This window comes from Engraulis encrasicolus, chromosome 4 (assembly GCF_034702125.1).
Source record: "Engraulis encrasicolus isolate BLACKSEA-1 chromosome 4, IST_EnEncr_1.0, whole genome shotgun sequence".
In the NCBI taxonomy this organism is placed as follows: domain Eukaryota; kingdom Metazoa; phylum Chordata; class Actinopteri; order Clupeiformes; family Engraulidae; genus Engraulis; species Engraulis encrasicolus.
Genome location: NC_085860.1, coordinates 56,870,991 through 56,882,373, shown reverse-complemented (window position 1 = coordinate 56,882,373; position 11,383 = coordinate 56,870,991). Strand labels below are relative to the sequence as shown.

The following is an 11,383-nucleotide window of genomic DNA, read 5'->3' as shown; positions in this document are numbered from 1 at the left end:
TGTGTGCATGCTACAAAGTAGGGGGGAAAGTCAAACTGTGCCCCTGATGGTAGGATTGTTCTGTAACAGCATTAACCCCGCAAACAGCGTCTAGTAGACCAGTGGTTCTTGCCCTTTTTTTTTCTTAAAGCATCCCCTTACCTGTGCCCAAGACAAGCCACGCACCCCCCATCCAAACTTCTACACGTATATACGCACTAAAAATTATTTAAGTGATTAATTACAATGTTAATTGCTTGAGACATTGATCAAAACCCTAATGGCTTTACATGGGGACCAAACATCTTTTAATTTGGTTTTGATTTGGGCTAATCATAGTGTTTGCTATCAGAATTTTGGTCACAACCTTAAAACAAACAAAATGCCGTGCACCCCCTGAAATCTCTTGTGCACCCCCAGGGGGTGCCCGCACCCCAGGTTAACAACCACTGGAGTAGACTGACAAGGGCGGTATTTCATAAGTGGTGGCACAAGTACTTGATAAAAATAACCATTATATCACCGTTTTTAATGCATACTCATTTTAATTAACAATTTCAAAGTAAAAAAAAATACTTAAAGCAAAAAGGTGCGTAATGTATGATACGTGGTGCCACTATTTAATGACTTAGGGCTGACATTAACTGAAACTGAACCCATCAGGGTTGGAGTAGTTCATACCCCTTGGAATGTACACATGAAATCAGACACCACTAACTGTTATATTATATTGCAGTTAGTTACTGAGAAACCAGCAGATACTGTACCAAAAAAAGTACTGGGTATATACTGGTATAATCTTACAATTCAGTAGGAAAAGCACTTTTTAAGGCTGTAAATGACTTGGGGAAACCTTACAGTGAGAGTGGCCTACAGACAGGCTTTCTTGCACTCAACAGAGCAACAGAGCTTGTTTTTGACAACCATGAAGCGTTGGCCAATGAGGCACTTGGAACAACCACCACATTGAAAACACTGTGGCTCCGCATGCCAGTGGCTGTCTCCAAAGGACACACGCTGCGCTTCAGGTTCAATGGGGAGGTCACATGCCACACATTTCTGAAAAGAAAAGATAAGTAAATAAGTAAGTAAGTACATAAATACAGTGCCTATAAAAGTCTACACACCTCTGTTCAAATGGAAGGTTTTTGTGGTGTAAACAATGACAGGAAGATAAATTGTTTCATTACTATTTTTCACCTTCAATCTAAGGCATTAACATGTGCAATGCAATTGAGAAACAAACTCACCTGTGCTTCACAAAAATAGAAAATAAAAATCTTACATTAACATGGTTGCATAATATGCACACCCTTCAACTAATACTTTGTTGCAGCACCTCTAGCTTTAATTACAGCACACATGGCGCATTCAGGCTGACTGAAAACCGTGCCGGTGCCCATTTTCGCACCTAGTAGCGAACCGGCCAGCTGTTCACGCTGCCGATCTTAGCGTTCACAAACCAGAAAGTTGCTTTGCAATGCGAACCAAAAAAGATTTGGCTTTCCTCTGCAAACCGTGATGACATCGTGGACATCAGCAGGTTTATCGGGGTAACACACAGTCACGTGCAGAAAAGTTCAGAGCTGGTATGAATGCGGATAGTTCGCAATTAAGCACTTACGGTCCAACATTACTGTGGGCACCAGCACCTTTCTGGTCAGCCTGAAAACAGTATCAGTCTTTTTTTGGGTAAGAGTCTATCTGCGTGGCACATGTTGATGTGCCAATATTTGTTCACTCCTCTTTGCAAAAGCACTCTTTTTTTCTTTACAATCTGCTGATGCTTCTACATAAAGGACAACACAGATACTGTATTCGACTTTTTGTCATCTTTTTGTCCATCCAAAAGTAGCCAATGCAAATGCTATAATAATTTGCAGCCGGGCTCGAAATTAACACCCCCCCACCTGGCCTGTACTAGGGACTTTGACGAGAGGTAGTTCAGTTCCTCACCACAGCATGATTCTTCATGTAGCAGGTCTCACAGACAGGATGGATGTCCTCCATGACATAGGTCTGCCCAGCCAGGACACAGTCGCAGTCATAACAGCAGAAATGCTTTAAGTGCCAGTTTTGGTTCTCTGCTTGAGTATACTCGTTACTGAAGATCAACTGTAATACACAAATGCATCACAAGTCAAGTCAAGTTGAGTCAGCCTCTTCAAATGCACACAGGTCATAAAAGGAGATTGAAATTACGTTTCTCTCCATCCCATGCAAAGACAAAAATATAGACATGCACAGGCCTGACAAGACTGACATTAAAGTACAAGACAGGACCCAGTAACAGTCCTATGTACATTAAATGTACATAAGTACATTAACGTGAAATCGTCTAGTAAATTGCCCTAAACATTTAAACTGAAAATGTGATCAAATATACAAAGTATATAATGGCCCACTTTGATAATGCATAATGAAATACATAAATGAATAAAAGGCCACTGACTTCATCACATCCTCCGCACCGGGGCTTTTCACTCTCCCCATAATGGCGACCACAGTAAAGCTTGTCCTTCTTCCAGAAGTAAATCATGTCCACCAACAACTCGGTGCAGGTGCAACACACGAAGCACGCGGGATGCCACAGCTTTTCATACCTTTTATAAGAAAGCATAAGCAAGGTCTAAGTTAAAGAGAGTATCATCAAAATTGAATAAAAAAGTTATATTTATGAAATTAAGGCACTCTACCTTTGAATCTTGTCCCAAAAATAAGGAGCAGTGCAAAGGCAAAAGGCCTTAACTTCCTATTTGCTTTACTTTGTCATTAAAAACACTACATTTCTTTCTTTACATGATAAAGGAGGTCTGAAATATCCCAAAATGACATTCACTCATTTTTGACCAAAAATTGATGATTTGTATTGATGTTTTGTTTGCCTTTGTGAGGCAGCACAGCTTTTCATACCCTGCGCGGTCAGCATACACGGCTGGCTCCCCCTCTTTCATTGGCTGCTGGCACTGGTTGCACAACTGTCATATGGAGGAAAAGATCAATGCTGTTATTGCAAATTATTTCTAAAAAATGGCTTTTGTTTTTCACATACCAAAATTATAATTTGAAAGGAACAATTCGGAAACCCCCGTAAGACCTGGATTTTGGCTCACGCCTTCTTACTAATAGCAAACTCCTCAGAAACTCCAGTATATATATAATAATCCATAATCCATAAAAGATGTTCAAATAGTGGGTCTCAGAGTGGATTTTCAAAATGTATCAAATTGTACTCACATAATTCCTGGGTACAGAGCCTATATTCTTTGGCCCACCAGCTGATCCAATTTTAGAGATGGTCCCTCTAGAACCTTGTTCTGGTCCACCGTCAGGCCCCTTTGCATTTTTGGTGTCGGTTCCAGGACCGCTTGTTGCCTCCCCTCCTCCTTCCGCCTGTGCAGCCACGGCAGCCATTTCCTCTGGTAGTTTGAGGTCCCCCATACCGAGAGCCTCAGTTTTGCACTTCTTCACATACTGCTGCATGACCTTCACCTCTCCCGGAGAAAGGTCGTGGCAGCAGGACGGCTCCTGGTCATGCTCAGGAAGCTGCCTGGCCATCTGCTGCTTGCGATACTCAGCGCCAGCGGTGCCCGCAATGGGCCGCCTCTCAGGAGGTAGCAGCTGTATATAGGCCGTCACCTGTGGCGGTCATTTTAAAAAAAAAAGGAAAACATTACGTGGCATTGCGTTACACTTAACTGTTTTAGTTTAATAGGTTTTAAAAGAATGACTGTTTCGGGGCTTCCGTTGCAGAGGAAGGTGTTTTGGCAGTGGGTTGTTGCGCTAACCTGCCTAGTCTTAGCATATCCTTACTATACTGTAATTTCACTCATGCAGAGGGTCTCAGACAGCCAGATTCAAAAAACTTAGTGGAGGGAAGGGTGAACTCTGTTGGAATTTGAAATGCTTATCCTATTTTACCCAATTGTGAGCTTTTGGTCATGACATTCAAAAAAACGATTTGGGGATCATTTATTTTTAAATGAAGCTACGTCTGGCGAGGTCAGCCAGGCTAGAGACGTGCTACCACAGTAATGAAGAATAGCAGCAGGTGTCTTTTTTTCCATTACAAATGATCTGAAAACAGGGCTTTAAGTGTTTAACACCAAACCCGGGGTTCTCAGTTCTTTTCGACTGTCTTTTCTTGCTGGTAAATACAGTCTGTTATGCGTACCAGCAGTATCTTGTGTTTTTACACAATTCGTGTGTGTGTGTGTGTGTGTGTGTGTGTGTGTGTGTGTGTGTGTGTGCGTTTGCGTGTGTGCGTGTTCCATCTAAAAACATTGTAATCCAGGGTCAAATCTTACCAGATGCTTATTTGTCACGGGTGGTGTCCACTCTAAAGTGGCCATTTTTGCAGTGTCTGGCCGTACCACATCTTGGCGTGCGGCGATTGGCCGTGCCGCGTCTTGGGGTGCGGCATCTGGGCGTGAGGGGTCTGGCCGTGCAGGGTCTTGGCGTGTGGAGCCTGGGCGTGCCGCATCTTGGCTTGCTGTGTGTTGCCGTGCCACACCTGGCCCTGCAGGGTCTTGACGAGAGGGGTCTTGACGAGAGGGGTCTTGGCGAGAGGGGTCTTGACGAGAGGGGTCTTGGCGAGAAGGGTCTTGGCGAGAAGGGTCTTGGCGAGAGGGGTCTGGCCGGGCGGGGTCTAGGTGTGCAGTGAATGCCTGTGCTATGTCTGCCCGTGCCGTGTTTTGCCATGTCTTGGCGAATGTGCTTGGAGGACGGACTTGATGGCTTTTCTCGGCAGCATAGGGTCCACCAGTCTTCAGTTTGTCAATGAGACCGGTGTACTTGGTGTCTGCAAACAGCCTACCCACCTTCTTATTCTCAGCTGATTCCATCTGCACGTCATGATCCGCAAGGCCACATTTGCAATTGCGACAAATTTTCCTACAAAAAAGTATTTTAGTCAGCATGTGAACATAGTGTTTATTTACCAGAGTAGGTCATATCCAAAATGTTCAGGGTTAAAAGTCCTAGTCGAGAATTGCATTACCATTTTGCAGCATTGTTACTTGTATACCTTAATGTTGGGCTTTTCTGAAATTATACTTTCAAGATTGCAAATAGATACAGGAAATCCTTCATCCTTAGCCTTACTCAACAGCACAGGACTAACATTAACAGCTACCCAGCCCCCAACATACGTGTCTTGTCTTGTCTAGTTCATTTCTGTGTGAATGACTGTAGCCATGCCAACATACAATGTTCTGTGACCTCTCTTTTCAAAGTATAAGGTTCAACCTTGGTAAATGGTTGGATATGCATCAAGTCTTTCACATTTTCATAAAAGGAGGCATATTGCTGAAACGGCCAATTAGACACACAATATGGCAGTCTAGTAGTCAAAGCGTCTCTGGCGCGGGAAAGTCAGGGTGTCCTACTCCACTGATACCTCAATGAAACTTCAATTCACTATCTTTCTGCTGCTTCTTAAATGGCATCAATTGAGAAATGCTTCTTGATTATCTTGTGATGCAGCTTTTTTTACGATAGAGGAGTCAGATATACAGTTGAGGATGATATTATAAGCCCCCCTCCTGAAATTAGACATCTCTCTTTATTTCTCAGTGAGAAGGACCATTATGAACCGTTTCTGTTATTCTGGAAACAAATACACTTATGGAGATAATGTCCAATGACTTGAATTTGGATTTTTTCCATTTTCACAATGAGTTTAAACAAAAAAGGGTAAAAATGGCAAGGACAACATTATTAGCCCCCTTATCATTAATAGTCAATAGAGTGCCATTTATGAACCAAAACTGACATCAGGCACTTTGATTAGTTGTTAACTATGTTGGCACATGCCCTACCAGGGATTTTGGCCCATTTTTTTCATTACAAATAGTTAACCTGATCCAAATTGCATGGATGTTGAGGATGGACATTCATTTTCAGCAATCCTCAAAGACTATCTAAAGGATTGAGATCTGAACCACAACATGATCATGGTTTTAGTAACTTTGAAGAACATTTGAACAATTTGGATGGAAGTTTTGGGTTATTATCTTATTGAAAGATCCAGTGAAGATCTTAGCTTCCTGTATGATTATGTTTGTGCATGGTCACCTTCCACATTCTATCATAGACTTCTGTTTTTATGGTGCCGTACACCCAAACAAGGTTTCCTGTGGCTGAGGCTGCCACAGAATGATGCTTCCACCAACATGTTTAATTGTGGAAACCGTGTTATAAAGTTTTAAGGACTATCCCTTTCTTCACCTGACAGAAGCAGAATTCATGCATCAAAGCAGGTGCAATTGAATCTCATCAGATGAAAGCAGAGACTTTCAAAACTCATTTTTGACTTTCAAATGTTCATAGGCAAAGCTCAATGACACTCTGATATGCACTGCCTTTAGTAAAAGGGTTCTTCTGTGATGATGGCCCCAAAGCCCAATATGATGACAAGCCCTAACAGCTGTCTTTCTTGAAATAAAAACTCCAGGTGAGGCCAGGTCAATAACAATCATCTAGGCAGGTGTCCAATGCTTCTTTGGTCTAATGAGACTAAGCAGTTTCCACAGTTACACATAGTGGTGGGGGCATCAAGTTTTTCGACTGTTATTCAGTCTCAGACACAGGGACTCTGCATCTGGATTGCTGGGTCCTCCAACAACATTGTAACCCAAAGTAAACATTTAAATTAGTTCAGAGGTTCTTCAAGGACACTAAAACCATGATACTGGAATGACCCGCTCAAAGTCCAGTCCTCAATCCCACTGAGAGTCTGTGGCAAATGTCTATGCTCAGCATCCAAGCAATTTGGACCAGCTAGAACACTTTGCAGTGAAGAAATGGGCCAAAATCCCTAGTGGGGCATGTGCCAACTTAGGTAACAACTGATCAAAGTGCCTGTTGTCAGTTTTGGTTCATAAATGGCGTCATATTGACTATTAATGATCACGGGGCTAATAATTTTGTCCTTGTCATTTTTGCCCTTTTTTGTTTAAACTCATTGTAACGATAGAAAAATGCAAATTCAACTCATTGGACATTATCTCCATCAGTGTAATTGTTTCAAGAATAACAGAAACGGTTCATAATGGTCATTCTCACTAAGAAATCAAGAGAAATGTCTAATTTCAGGAGGGAGGCTAATAATATCGTCCTCAACTGTACATGTAGCATATTGGCACGCTTACATTGTTCTATAATTGGGTCGTTATACCTCCCATGTATTAAATATACAGAAAATAGTGTCCTGTGAGCATTTTTCAAGCACTGCGTAACTTGCATCATGGACAAAAAGGACTTTGACCGTATACATGAGTCATTCCATGTTTTATCATTCTACGGAGTTTGGATGCCATGCCCACTTTTCGAGCCTAGGAATTGCTTACAAAATTTGCAGACAAGGTTTGGACACCTCTACCTTTCATTTGAAGACAGATACTGGCTATAACATGGCTTAATATATCAAAAGCTAGTCAAGCTATGCTATTACTAAGAACATTATATGATAGACAAGGTCAGACTGAGGGGGCATGACAATTTCACTACCTGTATCGGTCTTCAGACTATAACTGGAAGAAGACAATTCCTGGGCTTAAAAAGTGGGCGTGACACCCAAAGTTTGGAGGGCCTCATCTCCGAAACTGTTACAGGTAGGAAATCAAGAAAATAAAAGAGGGCCACCTGGGGAGATTCTAGGGAATCGTGTGAATTGGAATATGGAATTCCCCCATGCAAGGTAAAACAATAGAATAGAGGGTGCAGTGGATTGGTCGGCTCAGGAGCCGTTGCATAGGCCAGGCAGGGACATGCTTGCTGTGAGCCTTACATTACACACACAACCATGTGTGACCGAGCACATTTGCTTCAGAGCGATCAGAGCACAACACACGATACCAGAGGCAGGGGGCCAAGGTCGTATTATTGCACAGGCTACATATGGCTGCAGCCTACGGGCCCCAAGTCGCCAGTTAAAGTGGGTCAAAAGTGAAAAATTGCAGAATTATGATAAGATGCAATATTGAAAAAAATGTCTGTAGTGTTGAGTAGAGTTGGTAGACATCTTATCCTTAATGTCTTGTAATTATTACACTGTTTGCTTTACAAGTTGCTTTCCGAGGGCCCCCAGGCCATCTTAATCTGACCCTGCAGGGGGCAGATGGCCAATGGGGCACTCATTAATATATTGTCCATCATTGCAATATATTGTGTCTGATGCTCTACCGCGTGCAACACTGAAATAATATTCGCATGGCAACGCGTCCGTGCATGAAAAGTACATGGAAAGTGCACGTGTGCGTATCCTGCAACAAGCATGTGCCCTTATTGAAAGAAAGAAAGCCCAATTGGAAACTAAAACTCACATTGTCATTGTGACACAGCACTCCACAGCACACAAGTGAACACTGCACACAACAAAACTGCATTCATGCCTCACCCGTGTAAGGGGGCAGCCCTCAATGGTGCCCCAAGGGAGCAGTGCGGCGGAATGGTAGGCCTACCATGCTCAGGGTACCTCAGTCATGGAGGAGGATGGGGGAGAGCACTAGTTAATTACTCCCCCCATCAACCTAGCGGGTCAGGAGTCGAACTGACAACCTTTGGGTTACAAGTCTGACACCCTCACCGCTTACCCATGACTGCCCCTTATAAGGACCTGGGTTCCATTCCAGCCCGTGGTCATTTCCCTATCCTTCCTCACTTTCCTCTGTTCATTTCTTGTCACACTCTTAATGTCCTGTTGGAAGAAAGGCATAGAAGGCAAACATATCTTTAATATACACAATAAATAACCATATAATATTACCTCCAGAAGTGCAGCTCAAATCCCTCACATTTGTCCTTGCACTTCAAACAGCTGGCCCCAGCTCCTATTTCATGCGCCAGGGTCATCTATACACAAAATTACACAAGAGAGATAATAACGCATACAATTTATTTTCCCATTTCTCCATTCACATTTGAAAAGCATGGTCTGAATGAGTTTGTTTTTGACAAGTTCAACTCAGCAACTTTATAGCTCCCCGGGCGCTGCTCAGCAGGCAGCCCACTGCTACGGACTAGTGTGTGTACTTCAATGTGATTCACTAATCCAAATGGGATAAATGGAGAGAAAGAATTTCCCCTACCTAGGGGACCAAAATTTGCTCCAATCAAAATTGGCTCCAATTGGCTTCATCACTTTTGATTGCTATGTGGTAAACTTTGGAAAGACAAAACCATGGCTATGAAACCAATAGAGTTGCTGTTGGGTCAAAGATGTCCAAAAAAGAATTGTCATTCAGTGTAACGGATACCTTCTGCTGACTGTAACTGTAAGGAACATGACTCTTTTTATTTTATTTTTTTCCAGTGAATTCATGAAAGCCTCGGCTGTCATCCATTCACTTGAAACAATTTAAAAATCGTGTTTTTTACAGTTACAGTCAGTAGAAGGTATGCATTACACTGAATGACAGTTCCTTTTTGGACGTCTTTGACCCTGTTACAAAAAAAAAAAAAATGAACAACTAAAATAGATATTAAAACGGGACGGGAAAGGGAAGCTGGTTCAGTTACCGCAGACCTCGAGGTACCACCCACAGGGAAGCCGACAGGTGGGGAGAAATGGGTCAGTTGTCCCGGGCCCAGGAAGAGAAGGGGCCCAGAATTGGGTCCCCATTACATTGTACTTATTAGGTAGGGGGGCGTTTCCCATAACATTGCCCTGGGCCCAGCCACAGCTGTCAGCGGCCCTGTCGCCCAGTTCAACTGTGGTTTCAGGGCTGTGTGTGTGCATCATTCGTAATGAAATCGTCACGTATACACTCGATAGGCTAAATAACTAGGATGAGGATCACTTTCGCGGCAGCTGCTGTCGACGGTCCGACGGAGTCTTGTAGCCTACCGGACGGATCTCTCCGACACGTCCCAATTCTTTCATAGTTTCACCGTCTGAACGGAATGTTTTATGAAGTTTAGAAAGACATTCTATCCACTCATTCATTTTATGCTTGCCCAATAGCACAGTGTTCCTCTTAAAGCGACTTCCTTCCATGATGCTTTAAAAGCTTTTGTTTTGTGCCATTAACTTTGGACTGCCACGCCCCGTGTGAATACAGGTCGCTGCAGTTTGAGATTAAATTTGTATACAAAGGGTCTCAAACATCCTCCAATTAAAAATCATGCATCGTTTCTGTACAACGCTTCATTCCTACGATGTGTCTAATTCTAAAGTAGCCAATCCCCTTGACAGACACTGTTACCTTTTTTACTTCCGTGGCTATTTCCATGTTCTTGATAGTAGTTTGGGTCTCAAAGCAGTAACCGGCTGCCTAGTAGTTGAAGAAACTGTGTTCGGACGGTCTGATCTCGCCAACAGCGTGTGCAGAACTGACGTAGTCCTATTCACTTCCGCTATTGAGAAAATGCAGATAGCAAGCAGGAACATGCAGGTGTGTCATCATGTACACAGAGTGAGCGAGTCCCACCGTCACGTTCCGAGAGCGTTTGGGCTGAAAACAGGTGCAACCAAAATTGCTTGAATTCTAGAACCTATAGTTAGCAGCTAACCAGAACAAAGAAGGGACTAGATGCCTGCAGTCATAGCCTCTTAGGCTACAATAGGTCATTACACTGGCTCCAACAGTGAGATTTAGAATTGAGTATAAAACTCTTTTGATTATGTTATTACTTATGGCCAAATATTGTCAGTGCATGTTAGAACTATGGATAGGTCACAGGTAGGCCCAGCCCAGGCTATTCACCTAAACCAGGGATGTCAAACTCAGGCCTGGGGGCCAAATACGGGCCACATAGTCATTTTTTTCAGCCCTCCATAAGATCATATCAAATGTGTATTACAGTTGGCCCCTACGGTTAATGTATAACAGTATACCATTAAGATTTTAATGTAAAACAAGATTTTAACAGCGGAACATAGTGGGCCCAGGCCAATGAAACAGCTCACACTCATATGCAATATAATATGTGCAGGATTTGAGCTACCATGTACAGTATGATGGGAAAGAGTGTGCGTGAAATATATGAGTATTAAGTGCATGCAAGTAAATGATAGAAGTCCGCAACACTGTTAATGCTCCTAGTAATTTACTTCACTTACTTTATTTTGTCCAGCACCTGTGCCACTGATGTGCGCGCATTCTCTACCTTATTAAGTGCATGCACCCACAATTTTAGTCCATTTTAAAATAAAAAACACAGTAAAAATTGAGTTCGTCCCGCAACTTTGTTCCAGTTTTCGATTTCTGCCCCTAGTCAGTTTGATTTAGACACTCCTGACCTAAACATTGCGGATATGCTTTTTAATATCATGCAATCAATGTAGCTGGTTGCCAAGAGCCTCTAGCCTAGTGTTTCTCAATGGGGGCGGTACAGCCCCCCAGGGGTCATTGGGGAACCCTAGGGGGGTGTTGAGAAGGATGCAGCTGAGTGGGGGCGGGAT

General features: G+C 42.9%; 1 protein-coding gene across 1 annotated transcript; it reads right to left on the bottom strand.

Moving 5' to 3' along the window:
- Window positions 1-55: 55 nt before the first annotated feature.
- Window positions 56-10,298, bottom strand: tes (testis derived transcript (3 LIM domains)). Its single transcript, XM_063197769.1, has 8 exons — window positions 10,185-10,298; window positions 8,747-8,832; window positions 4,287-4,872; window positions 3,217-3,618; window positions 2,893-2,957; window positions 2,432-2,582; window positions 1,936-2,094; window positions 56-1,038 (listed from the first exon to the last, which is right to left on the bottom strand). Exons 1-8 carry the CDS (start codon window positions 10,209-10,211, stop codon window positions 850-852), a joined length of 1,665 nt encoding a protein of 554 aa, XP_063053839.1. The 5' UTR covers window positions 10,212-10,298; the 3' UTR covers window positions 56-849.
- Between the last annotated feature and the right edge of the window lie 1,085 nt (window positions 10,299-11,383).

Coding starts and splice junctions, on each gene's coding strand:
- tes (XM_063197769.1), bottom strand. CDS start 10,211: ATGGAAATAGCCACGGAAGTAAAAAAG. Junction 2,958..3,216: donor GCTCTGTACCCAGGAATTAT/GTGAGTACAATT, acceptor TCCATATGACAG/TTGTGCAACCAGTGCCAGCA. Junction 1,039..1,935: donor ACATGAAGAATCATGCTGTG/GTGAGGAACTGA, acceptor TTTTCTTTTCAG/AAATGTGTGGCATGTGACCT.